Below are 20,340 nucleotides of genomic sequence, written 5' to 3'. Positions count from 1 at the left end.
ACGGGTACGGTGGACAACGATAGTGTCCTCCGCGTCGTAGATATTCTCAACTCTGATGTCTTCTCGTTCTCCCGAAAAAAAAGTCAAGTACTGAAGTGGTCGTCGTCGAGATTCACGAGTGGGGGTCCGTTCGCGAGCCTGCGCGGAGAGATCACGCGGTCACGCGCAGTGAGTGAGTTGCTCTCCCCCATCCTCCATGCTGAAGTTTTCTCCTCCGCCTATACAGCTTCCACCGCAGCAATCTACAGTTGCTAATGGCTCGGCTGTACTTCACCATCTCGAGATTCCTCCGGTCAACGGACAATCCGATGTGCTCTCAGACACGAGCGCGACAGTGACCCCGGTATCACAACATTCACTTTCGTCCATCCCAGAATCTGCCGAATCAGAGTCGTTCCCAATACCTGAATCGCTCACAAAGTCCGACGAATCGAAGTCGCAATCCACAGGAGTCACCGCGCCCTCCACTCGCCCGCCGTCGACAAGGGCTCCACCACCTCACCGCGACAATTCATTCCTGGTCTTCAACAAATTCATCCTCTACGAGAACAGGCTCAGGTTCTACATCGTCGCGTCAAACACGTCGGACTCGCGGCACAAGATCATTAAGATTGACCGCACGTCCCAGGACGAGCTCGAAGTGGTCGAAGATGAGGCGGTGTACAGTGGTAAGCAGATGAGCGCCATGCTCAAGATGCTGGAGGATGGGAACAGAGGATGTGGTGGTTTGGGGAAAGCGAGGGTACTCTTTGGCATAGCTGGTGCGCCTATTAGAATCTTCGTACCTGCATGTACCAACCGGTGAATACAGGATTCATCAGGTTCACGTCGGGGTGGTATATGATCGTGATCTCGAAGCGCTCTGTGGTCGCCCTCCTCGGCGGGCACTACATATACCACTGCGAGGGCACAGACATCATACCTGTATGCTTCAATCACAAAGTGGACAAGCCTGCCGAGGAGCAGCGCCTCATGAATATCTACAAGCAAGTCGACATGTCCAAGAACTTTTACTTCAGGTGTGTATTCGATGATTATTGTGTTCCGGTATGCTGAACCTACCCGTTCAGCTACACCTACGACCTGACTTCGACTCTACAGCACAATCTTACCAGGTTAGGATTACCTGCACCGAGGGGCACGGTGTTCAACGACCGCTTCGCATGGAACCACCACATGCTGACTACCGCCTTCCATGACGACAAGCCACCCTCTCTCAGAGCTCACTGGCTTCTCCCGTTACTTCACGGCCATGTCGACCAGGCTAGTCAGTCTCCTCGCATGCTATGTTGCCTGTGATTACCTACCGACTGTGCCTACAGAGTTGACCGTCCTCGGCCGTGTTATCTTTATTACTTTGATCGCACGCAGGTCCCGCCACCACGCAGGCGCTAGATACCTCAAACGGGGGGTCAACGACGAGGTAAGTGATGTCCGTATTGCTCTAATTAGTCGCATTCACCCGTGTGACAGGGCAACGTTGCGAACGAAGTGGAGACAGAACAGATCGTTTCCGAGACCTTGACCACACCGTTTTACTACCCCGCAACCCAAGGCTCGAATGAGTATCCTCGTGCAAGACGCCCGAGTCCGAATTTCACGAGCTACGTGCAGGTACGACTAGCATACACCCTCTGATTCATTGATCCCATCGTGTCTCGTCCCTGCTGGCATAGTACCGCGGCAGCATACCAATATACTGGACACAAGAAACCAACAGCATGAGCCCTAGGCCGCCCATCGAAAGTCAGTCAACCCTCCCGCTGCTCCCGTGACTTCCATTGATTTCTACCAGTCAGCGTGATGGACCCCTTCTACACTGCCGCCTCGCGCCACTTCGACGACCTCTTCAGCAGATACGGCACGCCCATTATGATACTGAACCTGATCAAGAAACGTGAGCCACAGCCGCGCGAGTCAAAGCTGCTGGACGAGTACACGCAGTGCGTACGCTACCTCAACCAGTTTCTTCCGTCGGACAAGAGGATGGTATACCGGGCATGGGACATGTCGCGCGCCTATAAAGAGTGCGTCTCATTATTTCCCGCGAGGTGCAGAGCGGTGCCTGATGTGTCACCAGGAAAACGCAGGACGTCATCGGGTACTTGGAAGACATCGCGGAAGAATCTATCCAAATGACGGGTTTCTTCCACTCTGGGCCTGAACCCTACGCGCACGCCCTGCAAAACGAAGACGAGTACGTCCCCCGTCCCCTAGTTACTGACCATCCTCTGACACGGCTGATCGTGTACCGTCAGTGGCACAGGCTTGCCATGGCGGAACACTATGTCACTGCAGAACGGCGTCTGCCGCACGAACTGTGTCGACTGTCTCGATCGCACGAACGCGGCGCAGTTCGTGTTTGGCAAACGCGCATTTGGCCACCAGTTGTATGCGCTGGGCGTCGTGGAGACGCCGAATTTGGCGTTCGACTCAGATGCGGTTAATATGCTCACGGAGATGTATCATGATCATGGCGATAGTAGGCACGCTACACAACCTGGAATAGCACCATTGCTCACAGTTGATCGTAGGTCTCGCGCTACAATACACGGGCAGTGCCCTAGTGAATAGGGTGGAAACATACCGGCGGATGCCCCATTGGAACAGCCATTCCCGAGACATCATCGAGAATCTTCGTCGCTTCTATGCTAATTCACTCCTAGGTGAGTTGAGACTCTCCTTCACATCATCTTCTGAACCGTACGCACTCACGAAACACACACCCCAGATGCCGACAAGCAAACCTCCATCAACCTCTTCCTTGGCGTGCAATCCGAGCGGATGACCCCTCGGCCACCGCAGCGGGGCAAGTACCAGCAGTGGTTCCGCGATGAGCACCTGGAGCCCGCTTACGTGCTCGAGGATTGCGAGCGGGGTATCCAGCGCTACGTGAACACGCGCGGGGACTACTGGATCGAGTATTACCGTCCGCTGCTCTTCACGTCACTCGGGAAGCATTTCGCGTTCTCGATGAACAGCACGCTTAAGTTGCCTGGGTGAGTAACATAGCTACCATTATGCCTTTAAAGTGCGCTGAACTAGAAATGCAGAAAGACTGCTCGTGACGTCACCTACAGTCCGTTCCTCCAGCATCACAATTCATCGCATCATCCAAGGTATGCGTCATATCTTCCTTTTTGATCGTGCGGATTGAAGGGAAACACGCACTTAGGCTGATGGACGGCGTGCGCCGGTGGATTGGGTCGAACCCTTCTGCGGGTTCTCGGAATACACACGTCGACCGCGGACACGACCACAAGTCCAAGAAGCAGAAAGTAAGCGTGGAGCCCGATCCCGATTCCACGGAAGCGCTCGCCATGCAGCATCTTGACCCGTTCGTCTCCGCAGACGAGGAGGCCGAATACGCAGAGTGTGTTGCCCTTCCTTGATGCCTCGCCTTACAACATGTGTACTCACCCTCACTCTCGCGTCCACCGTGTAGATACATCGACCAATGCCAAGAGTTTTTCAACACCGCAGACGACTGGGCGGAGCGCGGAGACATGGAGAAGTACCAGCATGCTGTGGCAATAGCACACGGCGGGAGCGCATACCTGCAGGATGCACCGGAGGATATGTTTGCTCCATATATCGAGCGTGCCAATCCGCAACTGGTGGGTGGCGGGCACAGGGACAACCTCACAATCATGTACGAGAAGTTCATCGAGGAGGTTGGGATGCATTAGTCGATTGAACATCTGTACACCCCGCAGTATTTAAGTGGATAAAATGGTATCTTGTGGGTATAAATGATTGGATTGGATTGCAATCCCCAGTGAGTGATGCAAGAAGAAACAGAAGTAGATATGATACAGCAACAATGATGTTCGGCGGATATGGTATGGCAATAATCTACAGCGAACAAACGGACTCTGCTACAAGACAAGAAAACAATCCAGAACCCCAAAATTGGCCGGCTCACTTACAGCCGGCTCTCCAATAGCCCGACGCTCCTCCTCCATTCGATTCTCCCTTTTCCAAAAGCCGCCTCCAACACTTCCTCGATTGTACGCACGTAGACAAACTCGATGTCAGAGCGCACCTCGAGGGGAACATCGTGCTCAACATCTTTGCGATTTGCCCACGGCAGGACAACCTTAGCAATCTGGGCACGGTGCGCACCTAGCACCTTCTCCTTGATGCCACCGACGGGACCCACGCGGCCGCGCAGGGTAACCTAATTGCAGAATATCAACAACCACGCCACAGTGGAGACACAAAAACCTGCCTCCCCAGTCATAGCAACGTTGCTCGGTATGCACGACCCCGTGAGCAGCGAGACAAAGGCACATATCTACGTGGCAATTAGTGAAGGACGGACCAAAGAGAGAATCACTATGCGGACCATCGCAATACCAGCAGAAGGACCGTCTTTCTTAACAGCACCGGCCGGTAGATGAAGGTGAATGTCGATCGGATTGGGGACCTTCAACGGGTCCTGTGCGCGCGACTTGGTGATACAGAGGTCATACGCGTGCGTCTTGACCCAACTCAATGCGAGTTCACCACTTTCCTTGATGACCTGCGGAGAAACCCTAGTCAATCGATATACATGATAGCACCCAAGGGACATACGTCTCCCAAGCTGCCAGTCAGCTTCAACCGCCCTGTGCCAGGGACTGCTATGGTCTCGACAGGCAAGATCCCGCCCTCACCCGTGCCAGTAACGACGAGGCCGTAAACAACACCGCACCGTTCCTCTCTGTCTCTTTCCTCCTCGTCCCACCTCGCGATGCCGAGGATGCGCTCTAGTTCGTCCTCCTCAACAACGCTACGATACTCTGCCTGTCCGCCTTTCTGACTCTGTATCTGGCTGATCACCGCGGCCTCATGCCCAACACTATCCGCGTATTCCGCCCACTCTACGGCTTTGTACCGCACGACGGCGCCGATTGCACGCTCCAGGGAGCGCACCCCCGCCTCCCGTGTGTAGTGCGTCGCCATGCGCTGGAGTGCCAGTGTGGTTATCGTGACGTGCTCCGGCGTCAGCCCGTTGGCCTGTAACTGCTTCGGAAGTAGAAACGTCAGCGCGATGTGCATCTTTTCGTCGTACGTGTATCCTATAGTAAAATCAATGCAATGGACAAGGATCAAAGTTCATGTCACGCACCGGAGAGCTGCACAATTTCACAGCGGTCTAGAAGAGGAAGGGCGATGGTCTCCAGAGTATTAGAAGTACAGATAAACAGCACTTGACTCAAGTCGATGGGCACATTAATGTAATGGTCCTGAAGACAATTCAGACTTGCATCTCACAAATCCAGTGCACGCGCACCTTGAATGAATGATTCTGCTCCGGATCAAGCACTTCCAAAAGAGCGGCAGAGGGATCCCCGTGAATGCTATTATGCCCAACCTTGTCAACCTCATCCCTGGAAAAACTCAGTGCAACATTTCATCCGCTAATTCACGGAACACCTACAACAGAATGACTGGGTCTGGTCGTCCCGCCTTCCGCAACGCCTGCACGATCATGCCGGGTCCACTGGCAACATACGTCCGGCGATGCCCCCTGATCTCGGCCTCGTCTCGCACGCCACCGAGCGAGATACGCTGGAACGGCCGGTTGAGCGCTCGCGCGATCGAGTGGCCAAGTGAGGTCTTGCCTGTTCCAGGCGGACCAACGAACCTGACAAATCTTGAGCACATAGCCTTTAACAATTAGCTATAAACTCACAGGAGGATCGGGCCCTTGACACCCTTCCTGGGTGGTGGTGATATTGATTCGGGACTGGCACCAGGAAAGAGCCTCTTAGCGTCTTGCTCGTTAGCCTTCAGGACGACCAGCTGACTTTCTTGAGTTTGCGCGCGTGCTTCCTTCTCCGCATTCAACTCCTTCAGCCGGACAACCGCGAGGTACTCGATTAGCCGCTTCTTGATCTTTTCCAGACCGTAGTGGTCGGCATCGAGCTGTTTCCGCGCGTTCGTGAGGAATGCACGATCCCGTAGTGCTTCGAGTGACGCATTTGCCTGTGTGGTGGTCGATGCCGCCCATGGAACTGCGACAAGCCAATCCAGCTGTGCGAGATGTCAACTGAAAGGCATACGCACGATGAGGCATGCACACGCACGTAATTGCGGACGACGCCTTGCTCAACGCTACCGCTCGGAATACGCTTCAGCCGCCGCCACTCGCGTACTGCAACCTTGCGCTCCTCGCTTCCTTGCGCCATCGCGTCGATGCCCACACGTATGTCCGCCATGTCCTTCTCCTCCGTGTCCTCATCCAGCTCTGATACTGGCTCAGACCGCTTGTCCTCCTCTGTCCCACCATTCCTGCCGTCGATCGACGTCTGCTCGAGCGTGCGCAGTTCTCGCTGAATAGCAGCGAGCTGTTGCCGTAGGTAGAACTCCTTCTGCTGCCTCGAAAGAGATTCGTCCACGGACTGCTCAATCTTGCGCGTCACCTCAGATATCGACGTGTACTTCACGAATAGCGCAGTGGCACGGCGAAGTCGATCGTCTGCATCGGCTGCGGACAGGAAGTCTATAGCAGTAAAACAGAAAAAGGTTAGCTGCACCGGATCACTCTGAAGAGGCAGCGAGAATATGCATGCTGCACAAAGCGTGCGAAAAATCAGCCGCATGCATAGGCTTGAACCACCGGTAATATGAAGAAAGAAGTTCTCCCAGCTGAATCCGGCCACACAGTAGCATCCGAAGGGATTTCGCTTGCACCCGTATACAAGGGGAGAAATAGTAGGCACAGATAATGCGAGAAAGGGATATCACATGCTACGATGCTCACCAAGTCTGTCATTGTAGTCATCGATGAATCCTGCCACCAGCATGTCCGCCATTCCAGGGACCCGTTCATCCGCAATATCCTCTATAACATTGGAAACTTTCATGTAAGCAGCGCGCTTGGACTGTTGCGGGGAATCCTTTGCGAGACGCTCCAGCAGCTTAAAGGACGCGGCCTTGAACATAGCTACAGCTTCGGCTGAAGGCATATTATTTTCGGCCGGTAGCCCGACCTTCCGCTCAACAATACCCTCGGTATCCGAGCTTCGGGTATCCTCGAGCAAACGCACGCGTGATATGCCTTGCAAAACGAGACCGTAGCGGTCAGATACTGCACGCGTTTGCGGTCGGACGAGACGGATGACTCGTGCAGTTGTGCCCCACGTATGCAGCGTACTCTCAGCGGTGACAGGGACAGCTACAACGACCGGCTGGCTGTCGCCAGGTTGAATGAGCTGCAGGAGCGAATTGGCGACCTCGGGGGTGATGGGGAACGTGAGACGAGCAGATGGAAAGAGAATAAAGGGGTATGGGACGGGAAAGACAGGGAGTGTAATAGCTGACATGGTGGAAGGAATAACAGAGTAGTAATGTGTGAAATGAATGAAAATGACAGAAGTCCGAGTCTGCTTCAACCCGGCAACTTAGACCTCCCACCCCTGGTGTAAGGCCGAATATGGAAGTTGAGTAAGTTCGCCGCTCCTCGCGAACGACGAAACTCGTAGCGGCATGGTCGTAATTAAGACATGTTGAAAGTGAACGTGGAAAACTGAAGAGTACTTACTACTTTGTCTGTGGTAAAGCTGTATGAAGCAAGTTGACTTCTGACCCCTCCGAGAGGCCACGGTCGCTCGCTGTGGCAACAGAACCACATTAATCACAACATCTTTCGTTGCGTCTTTTTCAGTCAGAAAAGTGGCTGGTTCTTTGGACAGGGTGATTCGACGCTCCGCCTTGTCTCGGCTGCTATTAGGGTCAGCCTTATCAACGGCCCAAATAGAATACTAATGTCACCTCTGTTCGACTGCGTACATCAACCGTAATGGCCGGTTTATCCGAAAAGTGGCTGCTATATGGAATGAAAGCCAAAGTTGACCCGAAGACTCTTGCAGCGTATGAAAGGCCGCTGTCGGCATTATAAGGGCGCACTACGCCTTACATAAAGTTAGGAGGTAACTGCAATGTACGGTCAGGAGTAAAGGGAAATATGACAAACTGAGGTCCATGAAGTTACGTTGTAGTAGTTTTTCTGCACGGTCCTGCTTCATATTTCACAAGACGGTGCAAGATCGTTCGAATATATCATTCATCGCTGGTCAAAGAATACATGTATCGACGCCACGCAACGGGGGCAACAACGCGTACACTAGCGCGGACATAATCATAGCTTCCCTTGAGGAACACAACTGAGAACAGCATTAGCAGACTGACGCGTACGACATGTCGAGTCTCATCTGAGTCATTACGAAAACATAGGATGCAACGCAGGCACGACTGAACAGCTTGATAGTAGGAGCGAAAATGGGGGAATGAAGTGGAATTAGAATGAACCCAGGGATACAATGGTGAGAGCAATGTGCGTTGACGGCGACAAATGGCAAATCAATAGTCCTATAGACGTAATGGCGGGGCCGCAGCCCGCTCTACTGTGCATGCGAAGCGACTGAGAGTGCCTCCTTCAGAGGACAGACGACTGAGTAAGAGACAAGAGATTGAGAAAGAGATCATTGAGACGAAGAAAGAACATAGGAATTGATACAAAGGTGGAATCTCTATGCGGTGGCGCGCTTGACCATCTGCAGAATGGAATCCTCGTGAGATATTAAATAAAACATGAACGTGCTAGCGCACCTCACGGGCCCACCGTAATGTCTTCTTAGTTTCTGGTGGCAGACGACCCTTCGCCCGCAGCTCCGACGCAATCCATTCGGCAAGCAGATATTGCTTGATCTGTCCTTCTGGGAACGAATCCGCAAGGTCACCAATCAAACCAATCGACGCCTTGACGGAGGACTCGGTCCTCTCGCTGTCCGCCAGGCACAGTTGAGTTAACTCCAGCATGCCCTGAACATAGGGCAAGAGTAACGTGACTAGGTACCAGACAAAACATTCAATCACGTGCGTCGACAATGCTCAAGGGAAACACACCTTGCTCCGTGTTCTTGAAGCCAGTGACGATACCAGTATATGCCTCAAGAATTCCTTCCCTGAGAAGACCTACATATTCTACCAAATCTACGTCGAGCTACATGTGATTGCATGAGCCTTCGCAGACCCGATTGCACAGATATTAACTCACAGGATTCGGTTGTACGCCACCAGCCTGCCTCAATACGCCCATGGTGGTGCTCAGATACGGCTCAAACGCAGGTCCGATGGCAAGAGCGATATCGCCGAAGCAAGACAATATCGATATCTTCACGTTACGATTGAGGACATCGCTCTGCAAGTTCTCGAGCAGGACGCTCATGAACGCGTTCGCGTACTGTGTACTCTGCTCGCCAAGAGCACGTGATATATCACCGATGACGCCAACCGCGACAGTGCATAGCTGGGTGTCCTCGTGCGCCTTCAGAGCTGGATACAAGAACGGCAGGAACGCAGTGATATATGGCGAGAAGCGTTGCTCAAGAGCTAAAGCAAATATAGTCAGAAATTTGAGGACCAAGGCAGCTCTAAGATACGAACCAGCTGCAAGCGCGCCAACAAGGAGGAAAGCGTCTTCTAGGATGGTGGAAGTCTTGCCAGCCACCTGGATTAACTGAAGGACCAGTGTCATAATGCGATCCGCCAGCGGCTGAATCCCTTCACCAAGTTTACGGACAACGCTCTGTACATGCATCGATACTCAGTGTTCCAAGGATCGGTTCCGATGCGACTCACTATGATCACGCTGCAGAAGTTGCTCTGCAGATCGTTCCAGTTATTGCGATCATCAACGCCCAGGATCTGGTTCTGAAAAGGCGGGATTGATAATTACACACACGGAACTGGTCAGACCGGACTTACCTGCATACTCAGAAGTTGCTCCATTCTGACGAGAACGGAAACAGCAGTACCCTGAACAACGGTGATCGTGTCCAAAGTCGAGTGAGTAACAAATGACGTGATAGCTTCATAAGCAGCTGTGCGATAATTGGCCTCGTTACTTGCTCTGCGTAAAATGGCATCAGGAGCGGCCAGTACGTCACTGAGAGATACTAACGTCTCTGTTACCCGGAGAAGGGCTTGGACGATCCCATCGACGTAGGGTGACAGCGGCCCAGTGGTAGCTGCTTGTGGGTCATCTCCCTCTGAATAGCCCAGCTGGTCCGAAAGGTTCATGAGAGCCCAACAGCAATTGGCAACAATTCGAGGGTTGTCCTGCAGACCGTTGACAAGAGCAGATATGAGAGGGTGGAGGTGCACATCAGTCTTGATGCATGTGACCAGAAGATCACAAATCCGACCGAGAGTCCAAGCAACCGTGTCTTTGACATGAATATTGGCGTCGGTCATCATATCAATGAGGATTTGGAAGGCCTGGTTGACCAGAGGCGTGAGCACGTTGGGGTCAGGACCCTCCAAAATGGAACCGAAGGTCATGACGGCAGCTTCCCGGAGGTGCCAATCTGAAGCCCTGATGTTGGCTTCGATGAAGGGGATAACAGCCGGCACGATCGTATCGCCGACAGCTTGAGCAAGAAGACCGAGGCAAGTTCCAGCAGCCATCGAGATGTTCCACTCATCTTCATCCGCGTCCTCCTCCTGATGGGTTAGCAATTGCAAGAGGACTGGAACAATCTCAGGCAGCGCAATTTTGGCGAAGAATTTACTCTCGGTTTCAGGCATCTCACCATACTCAGAGGCCTGAAGTGTCCCACTAGTGTTAGAACACTGTGGCGCAAGTCCAACGAGATGCATACGCACCTCTGACGCCTCCCACGCTAGTTCAGTCTCAATTTCGCAGACCGTTGACCAAAACTCAATAGCTTGCAACGCGATACTTTCCTCGCTATGTTTCATGCCCATAACAGTAAGCTGGTAAAGGATTGTAAGCACTGAGCAGAAACGTTGACGGAGCAACAGTGCTTACTCCAAACAGAGCGCGCTCCATGTAAAAGCCCATCTTCTCATAGTAAAGGGTCATAATCCGCACCAGACACTCGAACGCCCCGACTTGGACAGGTACCGAACCATTCTGGGTCGCTTCGCAAACGACCTGCATGATGTAGTTCCGCTCACCCTGCCAAGCAAGTCAGTGGAGGCAAGTTCGTCGCAGTTCGTCCAGAAAGTACGATTACCTCGCGATCGAAGTTATCACGAACGAACTCAAGGGAATTAAGGAGGGCGGTGATGGCAGCCAACTGTACTTCTGGTGATGGTTCGTCCTTGCGTGCGCCATGGATAACCGCCGTCAGGATCTCGTTCGAACGTAGCGCCAAAATTTCCGGTTTCTAATAAAATAGTCAGAGTGAACAGCCTGGAACAGGATGATGACGCACTATTGTCTCGCAAATGAAGCCGATCGCTTGCAGCGTTGCTACCCTCAAGTGCATGTTAGTCTGATCGTTCACGAAGCTCAGGAGAATCTCAATGATGTCCATCCATTGCCCCTGGGGTAACTCGACCGCCGCTATAGCCGAAACGACTTGCGCCGCGACGGTGCCGACCTTCCCAGCGGAAGAGCTAAGAGCCGTCAGTGCGTCGCTTTTGATCTTGTGCCGTGGCTCGTTAGGCAGAGAGAGCCAACGATTCGAGTAGTCGAGTTGCCGTGCACTTTCCTATTCATGTAAGTGATTAACGGTGAGGTAGCCTCACATCGCCAATCACGACTTACTCGCGCTGTTAGCGCGTTTTTCAGCGCGAGACCTGCGGCGTTTCTAACATGTGTCAGCGAATTCTCCTTAACTAGCTCGGAGGAGAGCATCATCATGTACGCGGGCTAGAATAGCCAGACGCATCGGAAAGGTCAACAATGGTCCATCGAAAATGAGGAATGCTTTTTGCTCACATAGTTCTCCCTTGATGCGCTCTCCAACTTTTGTGTCGCATCTGAACGCGTATGCGCATCTGTTTAAACAAGAAGGTATGATTGAGACACACAAACGCCCCGTAAACGCGAGTTGGAGCGAGCAGACGAGATAGTGGCCGCACCTGGAGATAGGGTATTGGCGAGAAGTTCGCTGGCGTTCATGGTGCCGAGTCAGAGAGGATATTGCTGGTGTTTCGGAGGAATGACACTATAGTAAAGGAGAAAGAGATGAACGTCGCTTGGAAGTGCGGATCTTCGTATAAAATGAGGGAGGGTGGCGGTACACGGTTGGGTAGAGGGATGAACCGAAAGCAGCAGGCGGCAGATTTTCAACGCCACCCACCGGCTGTGACACGCGGTAACAATCGCAACAAACAAGTTCCAAGGCATGTTGTTCTTTGTCTGTTCTTCTATGCTCCCCTGAACCTACGGGTCACCCTTTTTTACTCTCAAGTTATTGTCCGGTCATTATCCGTATCATTTAGTAGCTGCTGGTGGTGTGGACATATACGTAGACGCGTTGTTCAGGTCATTGACCAAAGAAAACAGAGGATCCGAAGCTCTACACATGGCTGACAGGGTGCGTATATCACTGCTCTAACGCCTGAAGCTCCGACCTTTCAATTGCACTCAGGGTCGTGGTGCAAATAGGGGTGCCCGTGGAGCATCGAGTTCTGGTAGAGGTCGACATGTCCCGTAAGTAACAAAACGCACTACTTATAACGGTCGTTCACATTTCCATTGCATGCAGGGCTCAACCGACTATGGATAAGCCAAAGCGCGAGGCGATTCTAGACCTTTCAAAGTATGCTAACGAGAGAATAAGAGTGAAATTCACAGGTGGACGAGAAGGTAGACCTGCCACCGTCAGTTTGTACGCAATATTGAACCCGTATTCAGTAACCGGCGTCTTGAAGGGTTACGATCAATTATTGAACCTCGTGCTTGATGAGGTGCAGGAGGTGCTGCAAGAGGGTGAGTGCCAGCCGCGAGACGTAATGAGCACTTAGGGGTTCACGCATCAACTCGCAGATGCGGAGTCACACACCCGCTCTCTAGGATTGGTCGTCCTACGTGGACCGACAATCACGATTCTCAGTCCAGTTGACGGGTCAGAAGAGATTGCAAATCCTTTCTTGGCCCAGGAGTAGCTGTCCTTCAGAGATTGTCATGGCTTCTCCCTTACTTTCGGGCTCCATACACTGAAGAAGATGTATGACTAGCATATCTGTTAATACACCAAGGTGTGTCGTTATTGACCACCAGTAACACAACATTGCAACGTGTATCTTAAGAGACATCCCCGTAGGTTCTTCTCTGGGTCCTTAGTATTACCTGCATCACCTATCCAGATGTAGATAATACCGGAGCACCACTCGTGCGAGCAAGTGCTCGCACCCAGCGCAGGCTGAACCGTTGACGTTTGCACAGGTCGTGTGTGTAAGGTACATTCGTCGTCGAACATACACTATTTCGTGCATTAGAGTGTGCTCAAGTGCTGATGATACTGAATAGTATTTGAGAAGAAGTCCATAAAACGCAATTTGAACAATGTACATACGGCAGACGTCCCCCTATCATCATAACTTCGTGCTTAGCCTCTCAGGTGTGACTGCAGCATACCGCTGCGGGGAGGTTCCCTCCACTGTAGCTGCAATCGCAGGGAAATTGATACGCTCCCTTGAGTTCCTACCAGCTTCGCATTTTCTCGCCCACACGGTTGCGAATCTGCGATCGAGGTCCGTCAGCGCAACTGTCTCTCGAATACCTCTTTATCGGGGATGGGAAGGTCGAAGAGGGTGATCATCGTAAATAACTGTAACTTTAAGAGCTCGCTCCCACTGCGGTCACGGTTAGGGCGCCGTTACTGCTCCTGATGCATGCCAGTATTTTGCGACCTTTTGAGACTTACTTATTCCTGAATCATTCCAGAGTGTACTGTATAGCCAGTGCAGGAGGGCGAGTACTCCGGGCAAGCTCAGCCTCCGGCGGGGTGTGAGTCTGCCCGTCGCCGTGCCGCCAAGACCCCCGCAATCCCCGAGCCCCGATGCCTGAAAACCCCGAAATTGGGCCCGCAGGCCGGACCTTCGATCTCGGACCCCCGAAAATGGTCGCAAAGCTTACATGCAGAACATCCCCGAAGTTGTCCCCTTTGGCCCGAGGTCTGGTGCGAAACCCCTGGAAAATGTTCCTGGGAGAAATTGAAAATGCAAGAGAATACCTCCGGTGCCAAATTTGACTTTGAGCCCGCCGGAAACCCATTTCTCACCGCAGATGTTCGATCCCGCAGGCCGAAACCTTGAGCGCAAAACGATCTCCTAACCCTCGAAAATGGCCTCCGCGGGATCGAAGATCTAAGCGAGTTACTAGTGTTGCCGAAGTTCAGTTTAGAACGAAGGTTCGAACCTTGAACCTCTGAACTGAACCTAGGTTCAGTTCTGGTTCTGGTTCTGGTTCAGCCTCTGCTAGGTAGGTTCAGTTCAAGCATGAACTGGTTCGAACCTGATAGGCTAAAACCCATTGGAAAAACCAAATATATGGGCATCCTTATGACTTCGAGAGTTGTCAGTGCAACTAAAGACTGCAAAATGGTATAGAATATACATGTGCTGACTATAGTCTCTTATATTCTGCTGAAATTGCACAGACATACCCTGTATAGCATCCTCTTATGTAATACTCACTCTTGGTCAAACATGAGATTACCATTCTACACAGTTCACTGCAGCATTTTGATGGTGGGTAATGCACCAATAATACTAAGAAGCATGTAGAGTAAAGGTGGGAGGCCCCCATTGTCCTTAAAATTGCTAGATTGAAAAATCTCAGGTTCAGAGGTTCGAACTGGTTCTGAACCTATGGTTCAGACTTGGTTCTGGTTCAGCAGGTTCACTGTAGGTTCAGGTTCAGGTTCGGAGAAAATGGCTTCTGAACCGAACTGAACTGAACTTCGGCAACACTACGAGTTACGGGGGGTTCTACTATTGTGTTGCCGTGATCTACACGGCCAAAACAGTAAAGCACCAGAAAATCATTAGACGAAAAGGGTAGAAAAGACGGAAATACGTACCGAAATACAGCCCTCGTGTGATGCCGCTTCAGGAATTTTCATGAGGCCTGAGATCGGACCGAATTTGGGTGGTCCGAATGGCCCCGGATTTCCAAGGCTGTAATGGGGCTTTGAACAGGTGGATTCCTGGGCTGTGAGAGGGTGGCTGAGTATTAGCGCAGCTCGTATGAATTCCTCCGAGTGAGTGATTTGGGGAAGAGATATTATTACTGGGACCTGCAAGAGGTCCCTCCTTATATACTACACCAGTAGACTAGTCCAGAACATGCCACATAGTTCTAGTAGCTACTGTATCCTTCGATGCTGAATAAGATATCGGGGAATATCGCCCGACTACCTGGATGCTCCGGATTGCCTAATAAGGTCATCCCGAAGCCTCCAACACTCCCCCTCAAGCCGGAAGCATCCCAAGTTCCAATGTGAACTTTTGGTGCTTAGGCTTGGGTAGGGCCTTAGTAAATACATCTGCTACCATCTCATCTGTAGGACAGTAGCACAATTGAATAATACCATTTTCCACCTTTTCGCGCACGAAATGATTCTGCACGTCAAAGTGCTTTGACCGCGCATGATACTGCGGGTCGCGTGCTATCGCGATCGCTGCCTGGTTATCACAATAAATTTCTGTGGGTTCTTCTTGTGCAAACCCAAGTTCTGCCAGTAAGTTTCGCAGCCATATTGCTTGACGTGTCGCGTGCGCGAGTGCTGTATACTCGGCTTCTGTCGAGGATGTTGCCGTTGTTGTTTGTTTCTTCGAACTCCATGCTACGGCTCCACCTCCCAAGTAAAAGACATGACCCGAGACTGATTTTCGGTCATGATCTGATGCATAATCCGCGTCCGTATATCCTCCTATTATATTTCCGTTCGGCGCGTCCGAATCGCATCGCGTGTACGTGACGTGCAAGTCACGTGTTCCTGCGAGGTACCGTAGAACGCGTTTTGCTGCTGTCCAATGGACAGGTCGTGGGCACGCTGTGTATTTGCTCAGCGTCTGTACAGCGTAGGAAATATCTGGCCTTGTTCCCACTGCTGCGTACATCAGCGATCCCACCATCGACACGTAACCTCCCGCCAAATGGTCGTCCACCTCCTCGTTCTCGTCCTCTGCCGTGAACGCCACATTCGGATCGAGCGGCATCCCTACAGCGTTGGCGTTCTCAAGCTGGTATCGCTTGAGAATGCTCTCGATGTAGTGCTGTTGCGAGATTTGGATTTTTCCCGCTTCCCTATCTCGCTCAATTTCAATCCCAACAATTTTCTGCGGCTCACCAAGGTCCGTGACTTCGAAGAGGTCCTGCAGGTCGCGCTTGAGCTCCTCCATGAGCTTCGGAGAGTTGGTGAATAACAGTAAGTCATCCACCCATACCGTGATAATCTGAACTTCTCCTTCCTTTCGCTCCCGCAGGTATACACATGGATCCGCCTCCAGCCGCTTGTACCCGAGCTCCGTCAGCTCGCGATGCAGCTTGCGGTTCCATTCGCGCCTGGACTGCTTTAGTCCATAGAGCGTCTTGTGGAGTCGACAAACGCGTCCACTTCCGTCATCGAAGCCTTCCGGCTGTCGCATGTAGATCTCCTCCTGGAGGTCTCCATTCAGGTAAGCTCCCTTGACATCCATCTGGCCTATTTCCCAGTTATTAACTACTGCTAATGCTAGGATGGCCCTGATGGACTCAAGACGAACTACAGGGGCAAAGGTTTCAAGGAAATCCATCCCTGGGATCTGTGAGTACCCCTGTGCCACCAATCTGGCTTTGTACTTGACAACCTGACCCTCCTTGTTGGTTTTCCTCTGGAAGACCCACTTGCAGCCCACAGCATTTCGATCTTTTGGTAAGTCTTGTAGCTCCCAAGTCCCCATGCCCTGCAACTGATCATATTCCGCTTTTACAGCCTTTTCCCATTCTGGCCATTCCGGAGAGGCTTGGGCCTCTGCGAGGCTTCGCGGCTCATCTCCCGCACTCGCCGTTCTGTCGCCCGATGCCAGTGCTGTCGCATACAGCGCCTGCGCGATCTCTTCAAATTCTTCGGGCGTCACGGCGACTTTCGCACTCTCACCAGGTGCGTTCTCTTTCGGCACTCCCGGCGGCTCGCGCGACTTCGCGGGCTGTGCGCGGGGGTTATCCATCCTTCGATAGTCGTGGTCCTGCGTAGCACGGGTCGTACGACGAAGAGGGATCTTCGGGGGTGCAGGCAAGAATGTCGGTCGCTCTCGCATGCTCTCCTGTATCTCGGGAGGTAAGTCTTCCTCTGTAATGTAGTTTCCATCGTGTTTCTTGTTAGACTGATCAGCTTTGACAGGTACTGATGCTGGTTTTGATGCAGATGTGGGAGGCTGCTGCTTGACAGCTCCCCCTGACTCCCCCTCGAGCGGCAGCCTGTCACTGTCATCAGGCTGATGTACAGGAACATTGCTTGCTGGGTTCGGGGCATCCGCGAATACAAAATTTCGCGAGACTCAGATCGAGCGCGCACCCACATCGTAGTAGCGCACGGCCTTCGGGCCATCAGCAAAACCTACAAAGGTGTGTTTCTTCGACTTTGGCTCGAGTTTTGAGAGATTCTGGCCTTCTGTCAGAATCCAGACATCTGACCCAAATTCTCGTAGGTGCGCGACATTGGGCTTCTTGCCCGTCCACGCCTCTTCCGGAGTTTTCCCGCGCAGTGCTTTCGTCGGCGCTCGATTTCGCAGGTATGCTGCGTATGCAACAGCTTCCGCCCAGAGGAAGTTTGGAAGCTTCCTCGCAATCAACATTGCGCGAGCAAGCTCCAATAGCGTGCGATTAAATCGCTCAGCTACACCATTCTGCGAAGGTGAGTATGGTGCTGTTGTTTGCAGCTCAATTCCTTTCTCACGGCACCACCCTTTCAGGTTTTTATTGATGTACTCGGACCCATTGTCAACTCGCACGATCTTCGGCAGGTGCCCGAAGCGTCGTTCAATAAAGGTGAGGTATTCTTTCAATTTTTCAAAAGCCTCACTTTTATGTTTCATGAACAGGACTTGGCACCTCCGCGTGCAGTCGTCCGTGAACGATATGTAGTAACGCGATCCGGCGATCGATACTACACGTGCGGGGCCCCAGACGTCACTATGTGTCAACTCGCCTGGCATCTGGGAGCGGTCTTCCGCCTCCTTCGGGTATGCACGACGCGCCTGCTTAGCTTGTACGCAGGCTTCGCACTGTGTCAGTGGCATCGAGTTTTCATCAACGGTGAGTCCCTCCACCAAGTTTTCCTTGTAGAGCTTCTCTAACCCTGTGAATCCCAGGTGTCCATATCTCCGGTGCCACGACTCCCACGAGTCGCTATCGTCGCGTGCAATGTTCGCGCGCTCTTCACTCGGCATAGCAGCCTTTGCCCGCATGTTGAGCAAGTACAATCGGCCGACTTTTCGGCCTTGCGCGATGATGTGGCCGCTGCTTTCTCGCAGCATTATTCCTCCGGCACCGCCATCAAAGTGTCCACCCGCTTCATCCAGGCGGCTCAGCGACACCAAATTATTTGTCGCTTTCGGTGCGTACAGGACATCTTTCAAGCAGAAAGTACATGTGTTGCCTCTGATCCTGCTATTGACTTCCACAGTGCCACGCCCGAGAGCGCGCACACTCTGGTCTCCGATCCCGGCAATCGAAGAGGCCTCAAGCGGCACATAGTCTGTCATCGCGTCACGAAGGTTCGTAACATGTGATGTCGTTCCAGAGTCAGCTAGCCAGTCATAACGCGAGAACTGACTACTAAATTGTTGCCCGGCACAGGTCGCCTCGTCTGTGCGGAACGCGACATCTCGCAGCACGTCATTTGTTGACTGTGCCTGGTTCGTGTGTGCCTGCACACGGCCTCCTTTTTTACTTCGCGGTCCCTGACCCGCCTTGCCGCCGCCTTTCGACCAACACTCATGTTGAGTGTGTCCACGCTTGTGGCAATTCCAGCACTCCGTGTCGGACTTCCTGTCCGTTCCGCCCTGTGTGGTATTCTTCAGCTGGGTCCACCGCCCGCATGCTGCCAGCGCAGACTCGTCGGCACCGCCTTTCTCTCGCCGGCGCCGGTATTCTTCGAGCAAGATGGCTATCAATTCATGCGATGTCGGCAACTTGTCCTTCTGGCTTGTTGCACCCAGGTACGCAGATGTGAACTGGTCCCAAGACTCCGGTAACGATGTGATCAGGATCGTTCGAAATTCGTCATCCGACACCTTGCTACCCATCATGTGTAGCTGCTCCTGTGTCCGGCGGAGCTCCGTGATATGCGCTGCGATATCGCTGCCTTCCGTGGCAACTGTGTGATAGAATTTCCTTCGGTACGCCATTATCCCCAGTTGTCCACTCGCCTCCTTTACTAACTTCAATTGGTTCCACATCTCTGCAGCCGTTGTAGCGTCCGCAATGTGTATCATCTGCGAGTCGCTCAACAGCAGCTCGATAACGGTCTGGGCTTTTTGATCGCCCTCAACCCATTTCGTGATCACCGCTGTTTCTCCTGCCGTTGGTGTTGTTGCATTTGCCGGCTTCGGCTTCTCCGATGTTCCATCGACATATTTCAAGACACCGCGCTCCCTCAAGATCGCCATAGTATGGCGCTTCCATGGGAGCCAGTTGTCATCGCGAAGTTGCTCAATTCGGAACAAGGACGACAGGCTGTCACGAGATTCGGTAGTACTCGACATTGTAACTACTGATAGTCAGAGTGTGTAACAAGTAAGTAGAAGCTGGTAAAGTATAAGCTATAAGCTAGCGGGGCTCATAACCTATTAGCGCAGCTCGTATGAATTCCTCCGAGTGAGTGATTTGGGGAAGAGATATTATTACTGGGACCTGCAAGAGGTCCCTCCTTATATACTACACCAGTAGACTAGTCCAGAACATGCCACATAGTTCTAGTAGCTACTGTATCCTTCGATGCTGAATAAGATATCGGGGAATATCGCCCGACTACCTGGATGCTCCGGATTGCCTAATAAGGTCATCCCGAAGCCTCCAACACTGAGGCGTTCGCATCCAGCCTGACATTGTTGCTTTGACAGCGGCACCAGTTAGACACCGGTCGTGGGATACTGAAACGACGCTTATACAACCTCCGTCCGGCCCTTGCTAAAGCATATCCCGGTCCTGTTTCTAACTCTGCGGATTACTTGTACAAGCTGCGACTCAGAAAATCTCTAAGTAGATTCAAACTCCGAAAGGTTCATCAAGATTCTGCTGTGCTCTGCTTCGTGCGCTCGTCTCGCTCCCTCTTCGTCCTCGCCATGATCATCTGGTGACAACCTGCGGCTCCTGCCATCATCTCGGATCCTCTCCTAGTTGATCCCAGGCTTGGCAACATGTTCCCGTCACACGCCGCCTACATTTGCATTGAGAGGAGCTGGTTGCCACTGTGAACATTGGGCTGGGCGACTTTCACCCAGCCATCTACCCGGAAAAGCAATCAAATTCCCCACATTTTTGAGCTAAATTCACCGGTTTGCCGCAATATTCAACTGTTCTCTGGGTGATACGAAGTGGTGAAT

The 20,340-nt window shown here is 52.3% G+C and overlaps 5 protein-coding genes across 5 annotated transcripts; 2 read left to right on the top strand and 3 right to left on the bottom strand.

The window, feature by feature from the left end:
• Nucleotides 1-196: 196 nt before the first annotated feature.
• SCP_1003780 (Polyphosphoinositide phosphatase) lies at nt 197-3,689 on the top strand (the record flags this gene model as incomplete). The annotated part of the gene is made up of 14 exons (XM_027762243.1): nt 197-761; nt 812-1,019; nt 1,071-1,267; nt 1,323-1,423; nt 1,474-1,614; nt 1,677-1,746; nt 1,796-2,027; nt 2,081-2,197; nt 2,259-2,482; nt 2,535-2,666; nt 2,732-2,999; nt 3,054-3,119; nt 3,176-3,373; nt 3,446-3,689. 14 exons carry the CDS (start codon nt 197-199, stop codon nt 3,687-3,689), a joined length of 2,763 nt encoding a protein of 920 aa, XP_027618044.1.
• A 236-nt stretch (nt 3,690-3,925) lies between these two features.
• SCP_1003770 (Lon protease homolog 2, peroxisomal) lies at nt 3,926-7,313 on the bottom strand (the record flags this gene model as incomplete). Its single annotated transcript, XM_027762242.1, has 10 exons — nt 3,926-4,180; nt 4,232-4,297; nt 4,349-4,525; nt 4,579-5,063; nt 5,114-5,231; nt 5,279-5,375; nt 5,426-5,632; nt 5,681-6,021; nt 6,075-6,490; nt 6,752-7,313. The coding sequence occupies 10 exons, from the start codon at nt 7,311-7,313 to the stop codon at nt 3,926-3,928; spliced, it is 2,724 nt and encodes a 907-aa protein (XP_027618043.1).
• A 1,206-nt stretch (nt 7,314-8,519) lies between these two features.
• Nucleotides 8,520-11,923, bottom strand: SCP_1003760 (Importin subunit beta-1; the record flags this gene model as incomplete). Its single annotated transcript, XM_027762241.1, has 15 exons — nt 8,520-8,543; nt 8,599-8,837; nt 8,896-8,992; nt 9,047-9,381; nt 9,436-9,577; nt 9,631-9,702; nt 9,757-9,901; nt 9,953-10,596; nt 10,657-10,767; nt 10,823-10,972; nt 11,031-11,183; nt 11,232-11,510; nt 11,567-11,671; nt 11,741-11,799; nt 11,884-11,923. The coding sequence occupies 15 exons, from the start codon at nt 11,921-11,923 to the stop codon at nt 8,520-8,522; spliced, it is 2,595 nt and encodes an 864-aa protein (XP_027618042.1).
• A 406-nt stretch (nt 11,924-12,329) lies between these two features.
• SCP_1003750 (U6 snRNA-associated Sm-like protein) lies at nt 12,330-12,912 on the top strand (the record flags this gene model as incomplete). Its single annotated transcript, XM_027762240.1, has 5 exons — nt 12,330-12,341; nt 12,396-12,457; nt 12,513-12,613; nt 12,662-12,736; nt 12,794-12,912. The coding sequence occupies 5 exons, from the start codon at nt 12,330-12,332 to the stop codon at nt 12,910-12,912; spliced, it is 369 nt and encodes a 122-aa protein (XP_027618041.1).
• Nucleotides 12,913-15,222: 2,310 nt separating this feature from the next.
• SCP_1003740 (hypothetical protein) lies at nt 15,223-19,500 on the bottom strand (the record flags this gene model as incomplete). The annotated part of the gene is made up of 2 exons (XM_027762239.1): nt 15,223-17,252; nt 17,310-19,500. 2 exons carry the CDS (start codon nt 19,498-19,500, stop codon nt 15,223-15,225), a joined length of 4,221 nt encoding a protein of 1,406 aa, XP_027618040.1.
• Nucleotides 19,501-20,340: the final 840 nt, after the last annotated feature.

This window comes from Sparassis crispa, assembly GCF_003851025.1.
Source record: "Sparassis crispa DNA, contig_000009F, whole genome shotgun sequence".
NCBI classification, from domain to species: domain Eukaryota; kingdom Fungi; phylum Basidiomycota; class Agaricomycetes; order Polyporales; family Sparassidaceae; genus Sparassis; species Sparassis crispa.
The sequence above is the reverse complement of the archived record's forward strand: the minus strand, read 5'-3'. Positions and strand labels throughout refer to the sequence as shown.